We start from the raw sequence: 19,744 nt of genomic DNA on the forward strand, positions 1-19,744 counted from the left end.
ACTGAGTGCGAGTGCCGAGCGATTGGGAGGATTGAGTGACTGTGAGGACTGAGTGACTGGAAGGACTGAGTGAAATAATACTCTAAGAGTATGTATATGGTTTATCACTAAGTTGCATCACATTGACATGCACACTTGACATACATGCATAGAGATGCATTTTCCTCATGCCATTTGAAAAATGAAATTTCCTGTTGTGGAAGAAAGATTTTGAAAAAATTACTGTTTTCAAACTTACTCATATTTTTGGCAACTTCGGTAAAAGACTTGAGTTTTCACAGATACACTTGAAAAGCAGAGCTATTTTTAGAAATCATGATTAAGTTGAGCATGTTATTGTTGAATTATTACTTGTGCTGCTTTAAATTATATTGTTATGAAATGTTGTTGGCTATTGGTGTTGGACCCCGACTTGTGTTCCAGCTCGTCACTACTTTCAACCTAAGGTTAGGTTTGTTACTTATTGAGTACATGTGGTCGGTTGTACTCATACTACACTTCTGCACCTTGCGTGCATATATTGGATATTGATGTTGCTGTGTTCGTTGGGAGCTGGATCTGAAGATGTACCTGCGTTCCGGTTATAGCTGCCTCTTGTTCATGCTAGCCTTAGATTTATAACAATCTGTTCATGTACATTTTCGAACAGATGATGTATTATTTCATACTAGCTTTGTAAACTCTATTCTTAGAAGCACATGATTTGTACTACCAGTCCTTGGGAAATGTATAATATTTAGATATTTTCTTTTACTTAATTGTCTTGTTAAGTTACATTAGAATTGAATAGTGGATAGTTTGCTTACCTAACGGGTTGGGTTAGGTGCCATCACGATTAGTTGGATTTTGGGTCGTGACAAGTTGGTATCAGAGCTCTAGGTTCATAGGTTTTACAAGTCATGAGCAGGTGTCTAGTAGAGTATTGCGGATCGGTATGATGACGTCCATACTTATCTTCGAGAAGCTACAGGGCATTTAGGATAATTTCCCATCTTTCTTTCCTTATCGTGCGGAATTGATTCAGATTGAAATATAACTCTTTGAATTCCTTCCACGCATTCGTGTGCACGTGTGAGCGCTCAGAATCAGCTTTGTATCACCGACTTGTGATTTCAGGGATGATGTGCGAGATGTGTATTTTGTGTTTTGGTGATAGGCCAGTCTGGAGGACTTGAGGCCAGATTTGGACCGTAGCTTATGCTCGGTAGCTTCAGTTGTGACTTGTACATTTGGACTCATATGTCTAAGTAATATCCCTATGAGTGGAAAATATGTGGCTCGATGAGCGGTCGAATGGCTATATGATGAGGATGATGCGATTGCGGGCTATATGATAAAGTCTAAAATATAGTGATTAATCCAAACAAATAACGGGGTCTAAATACTATCCCAGAATTGGTGTCACAAGTGCACGAACTTCTATAATAATACAAATAAAGGTCTGAATAAAATAAAACTGTTTGGAAACAAACACACAACTAAAGTAAAGTAGACGGGGACTTCAGAACTGCGGACGCCGTGCAGTTATACCTCAAGTCTCATTTGAGTAGCTGAAATCCGAGCAAGTCTATGGTACGCCGCTGGGACCAACTCCTAAATCTGTATAAGAAGTGCAAAGTGTAGTATCAGTACAACCGATCCCATGTACTGGTAAGTGCTAAGCCTAACCTTGACGAATTAGTGACGAGGCTAAGGCGGGTCACTTACATTAACCTATACGCAATATTAGTAACAACAACAAATAATAGAAATAAATCGGGTAACTCATTTATAATAATTGAAGCCGACTCAGCATTCATAACTAATTATCATTTTCACCAATTTCCGTTGTAGCGTGCAACCCGCTTCCCCAATATATTCATATTTAATTCCGTTGCGGCGTGCAACCCGCTCCTCCAATATATTTATTTTAATAAGTCTATTGCGGCGTGCAATCCGATCCCCCAATATATATATATATATATATATATATATATATATATATATATATATATATATATATATATATATATATATATATATATCGACTTTTTAATAAGTCTGTTGCGGCGTGCAACCCGATCCTCCAATATAGACTTTTAATAAGTTTGTTGTGGCGTGCAACTCGATCCTCCAATATGAACTTTTAATAAGTCAGTTGCGGCGTGCAACCCGATCCTCCAATATGGATTTTTAATAAGTCTGTTGCGGCGCGCATCCCGATCCTATAATATATTCATTTCAATCAATTCTGTTGCAGTGTGCAACCCGCTCCTTCAATATATTCATTTACCAATTCTTATAGAAGAAATTGGCCCAATAAATGCAACAATTAATATAAAATTTTTAAGACAACAAGCATACAATAATTATGATTTAATTATGAAACAAAAAATGAAGAATATCAATTTATTATGGAAATCAGGGAGAAAATAGGCAGTTTAATATTTAATATGCCAAATGTCAAGTAGCAATTAATGCACATAAATCAAATAAGCATGTAGCAATTATTGCAGGAATTCGAGAATTAATATTTAACAAAGAATAGGAGAAAAACAGTTATCATAACAATTAATTCGTGTATCAAAATAAATTTAGAATTTTCAAATAATTATGCAAATAATTAATTTGACGACGTATAAACACTCGTCACGTCGCCTATACGTCGTTCACAGGCATTTCACATAACAAATAATTTAAGGGATCTATTCCCTCAAGTCAAGGTTAACCACGACACTTACCTCACTTTGCAAATTCCAATAATTTATTCGATTATAGCTTTTTCTTTTGAATTTGTCTCCAAAAGTGTCAAATCTATTCACAAACAATTCGATATACTCAATACGAATCTTAGGAATTAATTCTATATGAATTTACTAATTTTTCGGATAAAAATCTGAAATTCATTTAAATATTTGACAGTGGGACCCACATCTCAAATCCCGAAAAAACTTATGAAATCTAAATACCCATTCCGATACGAGTTCAACTATATAAAATTTATCCAATTCCGATGTCAAATGGACCTTCAAATCTTAAATTTTTATTTTTGGAAGATTTTATAAAAATCTGATTTTTCTTCCCTAAATTCACGGATTTATGATGTAAATGAGTATGGAATCATGAAATATAATCAATATAGGATAAGGAACACTTACCCTAATATTTTTCCGTGAAAATCGCCCAAAATCGCCTTATCCGAGCTCAAAAATGAAAAAGGGTTGAAAATGGGACGAATCCCATTTTCCAGAACATAAGTTCTGTTTCTGGAACATTTACCCTTCGCGAACGCGGTTAGAGCCTCGCGTTCGCGAAGCACAAATTTGTGCTGTCCAATTTTACTCTCCGCGAATGTGAGGGCTACCTCACGAACGCGATGCTTGCTTGGCTTGGCCTTCGCGAACGCAAGATGCCCTTCGCGAATGCAATTTTCCTGGCCAGCCCCTTTCCCTTCGCGAACGTGAGGCTTCGATCACGAACGCGAAGCTTTGCACCTCGACCCTTTTCGCGAACGCGTTCCCTCTTTCGCGAACGCGAAGCACAATTCCGTCTGTCTCCAGTTTCTTCTTCGCGAACGCGAAGGACACCAGAAATAAATTTCTGCAGTTTTTCCAAGTCCAAAAATGATCTGTTAACCCTCCGAAACTCACCCGAGCCCTCGGGGTTTCAAACCAATCATGCACACAAGTCCAAAAACCTCATACGAACTTGCTCGCGTGATCAAATCGCCAAAATAACACCTAGAACTACGAATTGAACCCCAAATCGAATGAAATTTTCAAGAAAACTTTAAAACTTATATTTTCACAACCGGACGTCCGAATCATGCCAAATCAACTCTGTTTCTCGCCAAATTTGGCATCCAAGTCATAAATATTATAGTGGACCTATACCGGGCTCCGAAACCAAAATACGATTCCGGTGTCAATAAATCCAACATCAGTAACTTCTTAAAAATCATTAAGCTTTCAAACTTTTAATGTTTCATCAAAATTCCATATCTCGGGCTAGGTACCTCAGAATTCGATTCTGGGCATACGCCCAAGTCCCAAATCATGATACAGACCTACCGAAATTGTCAAAATACTGATCCGAGTCCGTTTGCTCAAAATGTTGACCAAAGTCAACTCAAACGAGTTTTAAAGCTCTATTTTACATTTTAATCCATTTTCACATAAAAACTTTTCGAAAAATTTTACGGACTGCGTACGCAAGTCCAAGAATGATAAATAGTACTTTTCGAGGTCTTAGAACATAGAATTACTTAATAAATATGAAGATGACATTTTTGGTCATCACATGACATAACAGAGTTATGAAAATTTTCAGAACTGGATTCCAACCCCGATATCAAAAAGTCAACTTCCCAGTCAAACTTCCAAACTTAAATTCCTATTTTAGCCATTTCAAGACTATTTTAACTACGGACTTCCAAATAAAATTTCGAACACACCCCTAAGTCCAAAATCACCATACAGAGCTATTGGAATCATCAAAATTCTATTCTGGGGTCGTTTGCACATAAGTCAATATCCGGTCACTCTTTGAACTTAAGCTTTAAAACATGGAACTAAGTGTTTCAATTCATTCCAAAACCTCACCGGATCCGAACCGACTACCCCGATAAGTTACATAACAGTTATGAAGTACAGGATAAGCAGTAAATATGGGAGTGGGGCTACAACTTTTAAAACGACTGGCCGAGTCGTTATATTTTCACTTTTGAGATTTGTGTTTGGAGAATCATTAGTATCATTGATTTTTGTCAACCACTTTTCTTCCCCTCTCTCTCATTCGTTTGATTCTTAAATATTTTGTTAGTAATTTATTTTAATTATTGATCAGTATACTTTTCAAATATTAGAGTAATAGTAATTATTACTACCATTTTTATTATCAAAAGAAGAATTAGGAAGAAAGAATAAAAATGCATGCATAAACCGAACGTCTACTCTTGGATAATCTATTTAATTAGGATAAATTTTAACAATATAAAATTCTTGGGTAAATTAAGTTCCTAAATATTAAAATTCTATATAATTCAAATAAAGAACGATTTATTAATCAATATTTTAGTTGATTTAAGATTCATAACATAATTAAATTATAATAATAATTATAATTTTATCCAATATGAAATCTATTTTTAAAGGCTAAAAGAATTGAATTATATTTTGATAGGAGTTTAGTACTTTTAATATAGTATAAATAGATATAAATGATTATATAATACAATAAAGCCAAGATATGGTAGTATCTCGTTTTAAAGATCGAAATGTTCAATTTAAAATGAAAAGAGCTATATATTTAACCTTCAAAATATTTATATTTTTGCATTCTCTTTCCCTTTTCCCCTTTTTCCTTTGCATTCCATTTTCTTTAGATAATATCTTGTGATGCATGTAATGGACAAATAAAAACATGTCATCTTGGAGTCATTTTACTTTGTAGCCAATCCTAACAATGTTTCGCATTTTACCTTCCGTTACTTTCGATTTGGAACAAACAATAAAATATGAAATATTCTAAATTCATTCAAAATAAGATAATGTATTGCTATCTTCCTTTCCTTTTCTCTAAATTAACATTTTAGAGTATATATCATGATTACAAAGATAATATATAATATAAACCTAACAATTTGTAGGAAAGATATTGTTGTATTGCTAATACAGAGTTAAAACGCCTATCATTTTATTGATTCTCAACCCTAATATATACCTATATTAAAATGTTTCCAGATAATTAAATCAAATAAAATTCCTTTAATATAATTTTAATAAATTTTTAGATGTTTTTATCCTTATGGATGAACTAATATAGATTGTTAGATAACAGTTTAATTTTCACAGCTATTTAGACAGCACCACTCAAAGTTTGGACGGAGACGTGAAGAGCCTATTCCCTGTTCGTTCATATTCTTAGTTTTACTATAAAAGTTAAATTAAATCTGTTGTAACTAAAAGTTAAGGAAGATTAACTTTCAAAACCACATATAGATATTCAATTTGTTATGTATGAAGTATTTATATTGATCTTTCAATTTATTAGGGCAGTGTTCAGGGGCGGCTCAACATATCTCGGGGCCTAAGGCGAAACCATATTCGGAGGCCCTTAATCCCAGTATAATCCCACCGGTGGGGTCTTGGGAGAGTAGTTTGTACGCAGACCTTACCCCTACCCTGGAGTAGAGAGGCTATTTCCGATAGACCTTCGGCTCCCTCCCTCCAAGAACTCTCCAACTTGCTCTTAGGGTGACTCGAACTCACAACCTCTTGGTTGGAAGTTGAGGATGCTCACCATTAGAGCAACCCACTATTGTCAAATATACTAATTAATGAGGGAAGAAAATTATCATAATTTATAAATTTATTGTATAAAATAACCTCAATTATTATTCTAATTATTTATATAAATTATATAATATATAATAGTAACAATAATAATAAAAATTTAAAATAAATTTGAGGGCTTCAAAATTTGGGGGCCTAAGGCAATGGCCTCACTTGCCAAAGCCTCTGAGCCGCCGCAGTGTTATTAGAGGTGAGTGGTGACAAATATATAAATTTTTATGATTCTTATGAAATATTATTATGTTTTTTTTACTACATTTATATTGAAGGAACAATCTAGTTTTCATAGGGTTAAATACCGACAAAGTTACATTTATACGTAATATTTGAAATACGAACAGATATAATAAGTAAACAAATTTGATAATATTTATGTTATATTATATTATGGCCCATCATATGTTTTTAAAGTATTAAATTTAAAAGTTGAAAAACTGGAACCCCCTAATCTTGGCAACTATGTGTCAGAAACTAATCTTGTCCGTCACTTCGCCACTTCGATAATTGTATCTGTAAGCAAGGATATCACACCAAAATGGATTATTCACCCATAAATCATGAGAATACATACTCATTACCAGAAAAACAACAATTTAGACCAAAAATAAACTTATGATTACAATGAAATTTAACTCTAGGAAAGCCAAAAACTAAAAGAGAAACTCAATTTAAAATCGAAAACCAACCATATAAGAAGATGGCCAACTGAAACTCATTTTATAATCGAAAAATCAAACCTAATGAGAAGTTGGCAGCGATTGAGAAACTCGTGCAATAGTGATCTCTTAAATAAGTTATTCAAGATTGTTATCATTGCTGAAGTTCTTTAATAGATGCACTATATTAACTGTGATGACCTAAAATGTCATCTTTAAATTTAATAATTAATTCTGTATTCTAAGACCTCAAAAATTATTATTTATCATTCCTCGACTTGTATGCACAGTCCGTATAATTTTTCGGAAAGTTTTTATGTGAAAAATTGATTAAAATGTGAAATAGAGTCTTAAAACTCAATTGAGTTGACTTTGGTCAATATTTTGAGCAAATGAAGTCGGATCAGTGTTTTGACAGTTTCAGTAAATCAGTATCATGATTTGGGACTTGGGTGTATGCCCGAAATTTAATTTGGAGGCCCCTAGCTTGAATTATTGCCAGTTGGCGAAAACTAGAAAATTATAAGGCTAAAGATTTTTAAAGTATGACCAAAAATTAATATTTATTGATATCGGGGCCGGATTCGAGTTCTGGAAATTTTTATAAGTCTGTTATGTCATTTATGACTTGTCTGTCGAATTTGGTGAGAAACGGAGTTGATTTGACATGATTCGGACGTTCGTTTGTGAAAATAGAAGTTTTAAAGTTTACTTGAAAATTTTATTTGATTTGGTGTCCGATTCGTTGTTATAGGTGTTATTTTGGTGTTTTGTTCACGCGAGCGAGTTCGTATGAAGTTTTTGGACTTGTGTGCATGTTTGGTTTGGAGCTCCGAGGGCTCGGGTGAGTTTTGGATGGCCTACGGACCTTTTGAACTTTGAAAAAAAATTGATTTTTAGCTTCAGCTGTCATCTGGTGCATTGTGCTTCGCGATCACAAAGCCATTCCCACGATCACGAAGAGAAAATTGTGAGCCGTGAGTTTTACCCTTCGCGTTCGCAAAGATAGGCTCGCGATCGCGGAATGTTAGCTTCCAATGCACTGCGAACGCGAGGGCCAAGCCGCGTTCGCGTAGAAGGAATGAAGGCAGAAGCTAGGCACGTCATTTGTGCTACGCGATCGCACAAGTCAGTACGCGATCGCGTAAGGCTGAGAAAATATTCTTCGCGATCGAATGACCGTTTACGTGATCGCATAAAGTTAATAATCTGGGCAGCCAAAATATGCTTCGCGATCGCAAAGAGTTATCCGCGATCGCAAAGAGTAAAATGGACCTAGGCAGAAATTATTCTACGCGATCGCAAACGAATTCTCGCGATCGTGATGAGTAAAAATCTGGGCAAACAGAACTTAAGTTCTGGAAATGGGATTTCACCCCATTTTCCACCATTTTCAATTTTGAGCTCGGGTAAGAAGCTTTTTGGGCGATTTTCACGGAAAAATATTGGGCTAAGTGTTTCTTATCCTATATTGATTATATTTCATAATTCCATACTCATTTACATCATGAATCTGTGAATTTATGGGGAAAAAAAATCAGATTTTTATAAAATCTTCCAAAAATGTAAAATGAAGATATGAAAGCCAATCTGATGTCGGAATTTGATAATTTTTATATGGTTGAACTCGTATCGGAACGAGTGTTCAGATTTTGTGAGTTTTTTCGGGATTCGAGATGTGGGCCTCACTGTCAATTGTTTAGATGAATTTCAAATTTTAATCCGAAAAATTAGTAAATTCATATGGAATTAATTCTTACGATTTATATTGAGTATATTGAATTGTTTATGACTAGATTTGAGGATTTCTGACACAAATTCGCGAGGCAAAGGTGTATTGGATTCTTGAATTTGGTTGCAAAGCGAGGTAAGTGTCGTGGTTAACCTTGACTTGAGGGAGTAGGACTTATTTGTCTATTTGCTACATGATTTAATGTGCGGGTACAACGTATATGTGAGGTGACAAGTACTTATGCGTTGTGGTTGAGTCAAAGCATACGGGCGGAATTTGTTTATTATGAATAATTGCCTATTTAATTAAGACATTCTTGTTTAAGTTTATTATTAATTATTTGATCATTATTCGTGAAATTATTATTCATTTAATTATTGTTGAATATTTCGAAAGATGAAGTCGGTATTCTGGTATTGAATTGATTGATAAGTGCATATCACCGCATTTCTTTTTGCCTAGTGGCTAATATATAAATAAAATCCCAAAATAGGTTCAAAGCTTACAAGATGTCCAAAACCAAAATAGAAGTTGCATGAAGCTACTAGCTATTATAAAGAAAGAAAAGCTAAAATCTAATGAACTAATTATTACAACATGATAAGTTGAATGCTTCCTTCACCTATTAGTGTATGTGAATCCAATTGTCATTGGCAAATACCAAGCAACACCTATCAATCTCTCACCAGGCGCCAGGGTATATTGTCCATAGGCTAAAATGAATTCCAAACATATCCACCATAGAGTTGAAGCCAACATAGTCTTCCAAGTGTAGCTACTATATGATCTCCATATGCAGTAGACTGATTTTGTTCAAGTATTAATCAAGTGCTCACTCATCAAAATTAATGTGTAGAAGAGGAGCCTGGCTTTGCAAGGCAAAATCCAGGCTTGAGCTGGCTTTAGGCAGGCTTTGCAAGGCAAAGGTCAGGCATGAGCTGGCTTTAGGCAGACTTTGCAAGGCAAAAGCCAGGCTTGAGCTGGCTTTAAGCAGGCTTTGCAGGGTAAAAGCCAGGCTAGAGCTGGCTTTAGGCAGGCTTTACAAGGCAAAAGCCAGGCATGAGCTAGCTTTAGGCTGGCTTTGCAAGGCAAAAGCCAGGAATTAAGCAGGCTTTGTAAGGCAAAGGCAAGCCTTTGAAATTGTGCCTTTTTGTGATCTTGTAAGCTCAGATCCTTCCCTACTAGAACCTTTAATTTAGACATCATTCTAAACATTGCTAAACCATCCTTAGATTGAGCATTAAAGCATGCTAATACCACTGAGAAATGATTCAACAATCTCCAAAAATACCATATGATGGGTTCAACTTTTTCCTTAGCATTTGGACATATCAGTTTGTGCAGAGTCCAATCCTGTGAAGCCATCAGTCTGGGGTTCTTCTCTTTGCTATCCTAACCCTAAGGTTAGGTGATTGATATTTGTCTAGATTGATCAACCTCCTCCCTGCACTAGGCAGTTTAGAGAATAAATGAAACTCAGATGTACCTGCAAAAGAGAACACAATGTTAGCTATAAAATCTGCCACTGAGTTGCCTTCTCTGAACACATGTTGAAAGATCACATTAAAGTTGTCCTTCATCTCTATAATTTTCTTCACATCCTGTGCAATTACCCAAGGAGGATCTCATTCCCCTTCTATCGCCTTCTTCATCACCAATGAATCAGTCTCCAGTATGAGAGGGTGAAGATCATGCTCCACACAATATTCCAACCCTTGAAGAATAGCCTTAGCTTCAGCCACTACATTAGTTGTCACTCCTAGGTCTACTTCCCTAGCATACACCACATCACCTTCATCATCCCTCACACAAAAGCCTAGGGAGCTAGGTCCAGGATTTCCCTTTGAAGATCTATCAGTATTACATTTGTACCAACTAGGGATGCTTATCGGGCGGATTGGGCGGTTAATTACTCTTAACGGTTTGGCTTAACAGTTATCAGCTTTTAAATGTATTAATCCGCTAGCCACCCGATAAGATATCGGGCGGATTGGTAATGGTTTAGCTCTTATCGGGCGGTTTATCGGCCTAATTCAATCTATATTTCGTTCATTAATTATTTGTTGACCGCCTAGCATATAAATTCAGAATAGGAAATTACATATTAGGTCCATACATACATGTCTGTTAACGCCTACATAAGAATGATGTAGTGTGTCATGTGTTGTAGAGTGAAAAAAGTTGTGGCACAACACTATTGTTCTTCTATTAAACATAGACATCAGGCATTAGTTTTAAAAAAACAAAAGCAGAGGTGAACCATAGACAGCAGCTTAAACAATCTTGTTGTAGGGTGGGAGAATAAGCTAAGCTAAGCCAAGCCTGGGATCTTCTGATGCATAGTACGTAAGGGTTCTGATTATTTAGAAATTAGGCGTTAGAACTTAGAGATGGAGTACTGGAAGAAGTGGAAGGGTTTTTGATATTTAATATATATATATATATATATATATATATATATATATATAGATAAAAATATGTGTGTATATATATATTCTTAACGGGTTAATGGATTATCCATTAAGAAAATTGAATAATCCGCCCCCAAACCGATAAGCCGTTAATAAAAAAATTTCAATCCGTTCCCTGTCCGTTAAACCGTTAACCCGATACCAATAAGCTATTAAGCTTCGGTTTCGGTTCGGTTTTCGGTTTCGGTTCGGTTTTGAACACCCCTAGTACCAACCATGAAAAGGAAGCTGCCATGTTACTCTTGTAGTGATCAATATAAGTTTATATCCTTCAAAGTATTGAATCATGTCTGGCCATAACAATGAAATATTAGGGATCCAAGCATACCTCACCCTTGCCAGTTGATGCAATGTCCTATTTATCTCATGAATCACCCTATTTGTGGACACTGAACCTCCATGTTTACCTGTATTTATTCTCTTCCAAAGCTCCCAAGTGATGAATAGCTGGTACTGCTTGAAATAGTGGCTTTAATTTTGGACAACACTGAGCATAACACCAATGCCTTATAATCTGCTTCAATTGAATCAATTGCACAAAATTTTCAGCAGCCCTCATGAACAAGTTCCATACCTTAGAGGAAGTAGGACTTGTGACAAATATATGCTCAATGGATTCCTCTTGGGGCTGCTGACAACACCAACACCTAGACATCACCATTTGCCTTGCCTCCTCCACATGTCATCGGTGGCTATTTTCTGCCTCCATAATCTCCACAAGAAAAAAGATATCTTGAATGGCAAACCTTTAATCCACATTAACTTGAATTCCTGATTAGGATCAGCCCTATGCCTTAATATTTGCCAAGCACTGCTAACACTAAACTTGCCTGAAGGAGTTGGCATCCAGTATGGCCTATCCCTCACTGCCTTCATAGTGTACATTTAGCCTTATATGTTCTGCAATTTCCTCACTGAAAGTTTGATCTAGCAGCTGATCATCCCATGCTTCCCCTTGCCGCAGTTCTGCCACCTCCTGAAGACCTTCATTGATTGGAAAGTCTTCAGGTAATACGTGATAAAGTGCACCCAATTCAGTCCAATTTTCATGCCAAATATTAGTTGTTCCAATCTTCAATTCCCATACGATCTCATGTTCTACTTCTTCCCTAGCATTCAGCATTTGTCTCCAAACATGAGACCCTCACCTAAAATGCACCACTTTTGGTAGCTCCTTCTTGCAATACTTATTCCTCATGAAATTAGACCACAAATATTTTGTGGTCCTAAACTTCCACCATAGTTTAGCAAACAGTGCCCTTGAGACATCATTTAAGGACCTAAAACCTAGCCCTCATTCCTCTTTAGGAAGGCTAAGATTTTGCCATAAAGCCCAGTGTCTGCTTCTTCCTTCTTCTTTTGTGCTCCAAACGAACCTAGAAAAAGTCTTATATAGATGCCCCAGGATGCTGTTTGGTGGATCAAAGACTGATAACATGTGAACTGGCATACTTTGCAACACACTAGAGATGAGTGTTGCCTTTCCTCCAAATGACAGCAGCTTTCCTTTCCATGAATGCAATTTAGCCTTCACCTTCTTGATAAGATCCTCATAATAGTCCTTCCTCCTTCTAGTGTAAAAAATAGGACACCCTAGATATGTGAAGGGGAATTTACCTCTTGCAAATCCTGTAATAGCTCCAACTGCCTGAAACAATCCATTAGCAACCTTTGAATGCATATAGTATGAACTCTTATCTTTGTTGATCATCTGACCTGATATATTCTCATAGTTCCCCAACACTGCCATAATCTTGCTCAAAGAGGGAGGATGAGCAGATGCAAAGATTATCGTATCAGCAGCATATGCCAAGTGGTTTAAAGGATCAGACCACTTAGGCATTCCAAATCCCACAAATGACTATTCTTCAAAGAGCTTATTCAAAGACCTGAAAAGTACCTTAGCTGACAAAATGAACAATGCTGGAGATAGGGGATCCCCTTGTTTCATACCCCTTGTCGACTTAAAGAACCCTGAGGACTGCCCGTTCACCAATACTGAATACCAGTTATTTGACATCAAGTTCTATACCATGTTGATGATGTGTTCAGAAAATCCCATCTTCCTTAGCACATGCAATAAGTACTTTCATGAAACCCTATCATAGGCCTTAGCCATATCAAGCTTGATCACCACATTAGCTGGCTTTCCCCTTAACCTTATGTCAGTGACAATTTCTTGAGTCAATAAGATGTTCTCAAATATACTCCTACCCTTTACAAATCCCGATTGATTAGGAGCTATTAGAGATGGAAAAAAACTCTCCAATCTGTCATGTAACACCCTAGACAAGACCTTGTTAATGAAGTTGCTCAAACTAATAGGTCTTAAGTCAGAGAAGGTCTCAACTCTAGGTTTCTTGGGCAGCAACACTAGATTGGTGTGAGTGATGGATTTAGGCAATGCAGCTCCTCCATAGAAGTGTAGCACCATGTTGTGATAAAACAAGCTAGTGAATCCATCAGGACCACTAGCACTCTCCCCACTAAGCTCAAAAACTGCTGCCCTTACTTCTTCAATTGTTGGCAATCTGCTATGTTCCAAATTCTGATCCATAGTGACCATTGAAGGTACATTATTGAGCAAGGAAAATTCAGAAGCATCACTTTCATTTGTGAACTATTTTTGATAGAAGTCCACTGCAGCTGTAGCCAATTGCTCCTGGTCTTCAATCCATACCCCACTGCCACATTTGATTCTCTTCAGTTGCAATTTCTTTCTTTTGCCATTGACATGATTGTGAAAGAAACTTGTATTCCTATCTCCTTCAGCAAACCAAGTCATCCCAGCTTTTTTCTTCCAATACTGCTCCTCAATACTCAAGTATTTCTTCAATTCAGATTGAGCCTTTTGAAGCACAATCCTATTCTCAGTTGTAGGCTCTTCTTCAAACAACATCTCCTTCACCCTAACAATGTCCACCAAAATAGCCAATTGCTTGAAGATATCACCAAATGTTTCCCTACTCCATTTTGAGAGTGCTGCCTTCACCCTCTTGATATTCTGCTTGAACATCAAAAATGGATCCCCTATGAAATCAGCTTCCCAATTCTGCCTCACCACATCCATAAATGTAGCATGCTTTGTCCAAAAGTTTAAGAATCTAAAAGGCTTGACAAAATTGGTTGTCTGCACCCCACATGTCATTAGCAATGGTGCATGATCTGATCCAGCTCTGATTAGATGCTCAACTTCAATAGTTGGCAACATGTTCTGAAATGGCAAATTCATAAAAATCCTATCCAATCTCTTGAATATACACTCAGCATTGGATCTCCCATTCCACCATGTGAATGGACTTCTTTTGTACTCTTGCTAAAACAAACCACAAGAGTTTACACAAAATGCAAAATCCTCATATTCAGGGGGGTATACTGGAAGTCCCCCTATTTTCTCATCTTCATGCAATATCACATTGAAATCCCCTCCTACCAACCATGGTAATTCCATATCACTTGCTAAATAATACAAGTGATCCCACAAATCCAACCTCTAAATTGCTGAACATTTTGCATAAACAAATGTCTTCATCATATGCTGCCCCAGGTCATGGTGAAACACTCTCATAGTCACCTGTTGGTCAGTATCCTCCACTAATTCCCATTCCACCACTGCATCGAAGAACAACCATATTTGCCCATTAATATTTGCATAAGCAGTCTCCATATTCAACATCGTTTTATATCTATCAACGAGTCCCTTCTTTTGAAAAGGCTCCATCAATGCAACTACACAAAAATTATGCTCCTTATTCATGTTGATCACCCTAGGAAAGGCCTGTTGTGTATTCACAGACCTTATATTCCATATTAATGTTTTGATCATCGTCATTTAGATAGAGAGGCTGCCCTCTTAGGCAATATTCTTGAAGGTTGTGGTGGATCTTTACTCTGATTCTTCTTAGTTTTCTTACCTCCTTTAGCACTAGCTGTGGGTGATAAACCCCCTTCCCTAGCCACATGTTTGAAGTTTTCTGCAATTGATTCATCTTCTCCTTCATCCTCCATTGGATTTTGTCTCAATAAGTCTTCATCAATTGGTGTCATATTGTGTGTAACTAAATCATGTAACTGTTGTAGAGGAGTCTTAATTGGAACATTAAGATGTAGTTGCATAATTTGATAAGTGCCATATTCCATAGGCACTTCCTCTATTTCCCCAGATGCTCTTGGAACAATTACACGCTCATCAGCCTGTTCATACTCCTTGAGTTGTAGCTCATAGACACTGCCTAGCCCAGGAGTTACTGTAGTAGTCTGCTCTAAAAGCACTATTCTAGTGAGATCACCACACTTCCCATTCCCTGAAATTTGGTATGATCCCACTATATCATCCATAATCTTCATATCAACATCTCCATCAAGTTTGTTCTCTGATGCATACGCCGGAACACCATCTACATAGGCCAAAATCTCTCCAGTGGCTCTAAGGTTGGGGTTTATTATAGCTGCCTCATCAGGTGAACCTGGATTTAGGCCTGGCATCGCCAGCCTAACACCTGGGGAGCCTGGCTTTATGCCTGGCATCGCCAGCCTATCGCCAGGTGAGCTTGGCTTGTTGTCCTTATTCACCTTGTCTTATGTTGTCTTTGTTTTGCCCAGCTGATCATCCTTAACCTCAACTGCATCGCTCCATAAGACCTTTGTAGAGTTTACCTCATCAAGATCCTCAATCTGCCCAAAATCTTTAAATGTTTGAGATGGAATCGCATGACAAGATTGGTTTGTGATCACATTGAGTTGTTTTAGCTCCTCTTTGATAGTCCCAAACCTTCTATGAACCCAGTCGATTGTGGACTGAATCCTAGAAGGAGTAGGACCATCTTTAGAACTGAAGACTGGTTTTCCCCCCACAAAAACTAGTTGGTTGTTCTCATTTATATCACTTTGTTCCTCCTCTAATACTGCAAATTTATTACTTGTTTGAACCTTGTTTGTCTGATCTTCTTCAACCTCCACCAGTGCAAGGTTATTGTGCACCTTCTGTACACCAGCATTCACTGGCACGATTGCATTGCCAGTTTGCCCTTGTACCTGGGTTTTGTTATTTTTGTTGGTTCCCCGATTATCCCGAACTTCCTTCCCCTGTTCACCTACGTTCCCGACTACTTTTCCACTTGTGAGAATCATTAAAGGGGTAGCGTGATTTTTGGTTTTTCCTTGGTCATCAGCAGCAGTATTCCAGTTGTTCAACTCACCAAGATCATTCATTTTCTTACTGCTTCGATTCTCAATAAGCTCGGGGTGCAAACGGCAACATTCAATTTCATCATGTCCTTGTAGTATACACTCCTTACAATATTTTGGTAGCATGTCATATTGAATTCTCACCCATTCTGTTCGAACACCACCAGAAGCTTTATCATCAATATCAATCGCACCTTTTTAGGTAGTTCGGCCAACAAATCGACAAGAACTTTTACTCTTACGCAACTCGGCCTAGTTTTGTTTGTAGTTACCGCGTCATGACACACTGGCCTTCCCACTGCTGTAGCCAAAGAAAATAGAGTTTACTTTACAAAAAAGGTAGGCAGCAGTCCAGGAAAAGAAATCCACGCCATCGACATCGGAGTTTCTTCACCCGCCTTAAATTTTGCATCGTAGATAAGAGTACGCAATTGGTATTCGTACCCATCTTTGGCTTTGATGTAGTACGTACTATTCGATGTGAAATCGAGGAAGTCTTGCCATAGAATTAATCTAATTAACACATGATGATCTCTAAGGAATTCGATACTACACTCACCTTTGATACCACATTGAGTTGGAATTATTCGGCGAAGCTCGTGAATCTCCAAAGATCCATATGAAAGCTTGCCAACGACAGCATATTGGAGGCCTTCAATCATGTTCATTCGATCTACTTCTGCCTCTGTGAATTTAACTACTGGTTGGCCATTCAAATACACTGCTCGCTGCAGTGGAATGGGTTGAATTGAAGCTGCAGCAGTAGCCATCGCTGGAGGATTTAAAGAATTTGGTTTCAAAATCTTAGAGTAATCTAGAGGAGCTGGGTTGGAGTTAGTTGTTGTATGTTGTTGTGCAACGCTGGGGGAGGGCAGACCAGCCGGAAAAGATGGCTGGTCGCCGGCCATTATGGCCATTGAAGCCTAAAGCTCCAGCTTGTCTGCGATAAACAATAACGAAGTCACTGTTCACAGTACTGTTTGACATTGTTCACTGCTACAGTGACGGCGGAAATTTGAGAGAAAAATTCTAGAGAGAGATTTTGGTTTTGGACATATTGGGAGAGCAGGTTGCACGCTGCAACAGAATTAAAAATGAATATATTGTGGGAGCGGTTTGTACGCTGCAACGGAAATTGGTTGAAATAATAATGGGTTATGACTGCTAAGTTATCTTCAATTAGTGTAAATGAGTTAACCGATTTATTTCTATTATTTGTTGTTGTTGTTATTAATATTGTGTACAAGTTAATGTAAGTGACCCGCCTTAGCCTCGTCACTACTTCGTTGAGGTTAGGCTCAGCACTTACCAGTACATGGGGTCGGTTGTACTGATACTACACTCTGCACTTCTTGTGCAGATTTTGGAGTTGGTCCCAGCGGCGTACCATAGGCTTTCTCGAATTTCAGCTACTTAGAGGAGACTTGAGGTATAACTGCACGGCGTCCGCAGTCTGAAGTCCCCGTCTACTTTACTTTAGCTGTGTGTTTGCTTCGAGACAGCCTTATTTTATTCAAACCTTTATTTGTATTATTCTAGAAGCTCGTGCACTTGTGACACCAATTCTTGGATGGTATTTAGACACCGTTATTTTATGGGTTATTCACAACAAGCATACAATAATTATGATTTAATTATGAAACAAACAATGACAAATAGCAAATTATTATAGAAATCAGGGAGAAAATAGGCAGTTTAATATTTAATATGCTTAATGTCAAATAACAATTAAAACACATAATTTAAATAGCATGTAAAAATTAATGCAGAAATTCAAGAATTAATATTTGACAAAGAATAAGAGAGAAACAATTATTATGATAATTAATTTATGATTAAAAATAATTTATGATTTTTCAAGTAAGCAAGCAAACAATTAATTTGACGACGTATAGACACTCGTCACCTCGCCTATACGTCGTTCACATGCAATTCACATAACAAATAATTTAAGGGTTCTATTTCCTCAAGTCAAGGTTAACCCCGACACTTACCTCGCTTTGCAAATTCCAATTAATTATTCAACCACAACTTTTCCTTTTAAATTTTCCTCTGAAAGCTTCAAATCTATTCACAAATAATTCAATATATTCAATACTAATCATAAGAATTAATTCCATATAAATTTACACATTTTTCGGATAAAAATCCAAAATTTATTAAAATATTCGATAATGAGACCCACGTCTCAAATCTCGAAAAAACTCATGAAATTCGAACACCTATTCCGAGACGAGTCCAACCATACAAAAATTATCCAATTCCGATGTCAAATGGACCTTCAAATCTTAAATTTTTATTTTTGGAAGATTTTATAAAAATCTGATTTTTCTTCCATAAATTCACTGATTCATGATATAAATGAGTATGAAATCGTGAAATATAATCAATATAGGATAAGGAAACCCCAATATTTTCCCGTAAAAATCGCCCAAAATTCGCCTTACCCGAGCTCAAAAATGGGAAAGAATTGAAAATGGGTCGAAACTCCATTTCTAGAACTTAAGTTCTGTTTCTGGGATTTTTACCCTTCGCATTCGCGAAGGTACTCTCGCGAACGCGAAGCACAAATTTGTGCTGTCCAATCTTTACTCTTTGCGAACGCGAGGGCTACCTCGCAAACGCGATACTTGCCTAGCTTGGCCTTCGCGAACGCGAAGGCTAATGTTTCCTGGCCAGTCTCTTTCCCTTCGCGAATGCGAGGCTTCTATCGCAAAGGCGACGCTTTGAACCTCAAGCCTTCACGAACGCGGTCGCTATGTCACAAACACAAAGCACAAAATGTGCCAGCCCAATTTTCTCTTCGTGTTCGCGAGAGTACCTTCGCGAACGTGAAGAAGAACACACCAGAAGCCTGAAGTCTGCAGAAAACCAGATTTCCTAGGTCCGAAATCATCCCGTAGCCTATCCGAAACTCACCCGAGCCCTCAGGGCTCCAAACCAAGCATGCACACAAGTTCTAAAACATAATACGAACTTGCTCGCACGATCAAATCGCCAAAATAACACCTAGAACTACGAATCGGACGCCAAATCAAAGGAAGTTTTTAAGAAAACTTTAAAACTTATATATTTTACAACCGGACGTCCGAATCACGTCAAATCAACTCCGATTCTCACCAAATTCGGCAGACAAGGCATAAATATTATAGTGGACCTACAGGGGCTCCGGAACTAAAATACGGACCCGAGGTCAATAAATCCAACATTAACAATTTCTTAAAAATCATTAAGCTTTCAAGCTTTTAATTTTTTATCAAAATTCCATATCTCGAGCTAGGGACCTCGAAATTCGATTCCGGGCATATGCCCAAGTCCCAAATCACGATACGGACCTACCGGAATTGTCAAAATACTAATCCGGGT

The 19,744-nt window shown here is 37.3% G+C and overlaps 1 protein-coding gene across 1 annotated transcript; it reads right to left on the reverse strand.

Annotated features, from left to right (window-relative positions):
- Positions 1 to 13,811: 13,811 nt before the first annotated feature.
- Positions 13,812 to 15,023, reverse strand: LOC142173027 (uncharacterized). Its single transcript, XM_075237613.1, has 2 exons — positions 14,766 to 15,023; positions 13,812 to 14,507 (listed from the first exon to the last, which is right to left on the reverse strand). Exons 1-2 carry the CDS (start codon positions 15,021 to 15,023, stop codon positions 13,812 to 13,814), a joined length of 954 nt encoding a protein of 317 aa, XP_075093714.1.
- Between the last annotated feature and the right edge of the window lie 4,721 nt (positions 15,024 to 19,744).

Source organism: Nicotiana tabacum, chromosome 18, assembly GCF_000715075.1.
Source record: "Nicotiana tabacum cultivar K326 chromosome 18, ASM71507v2, whole genome shotgun sequence".
Lineage (NCBI taxonomy): Eukaryota > Viridiplantae > Streptophyta > Magnoliopsida > Solanales > Solanaceae > Nicotiana > Nicotiana tabacum.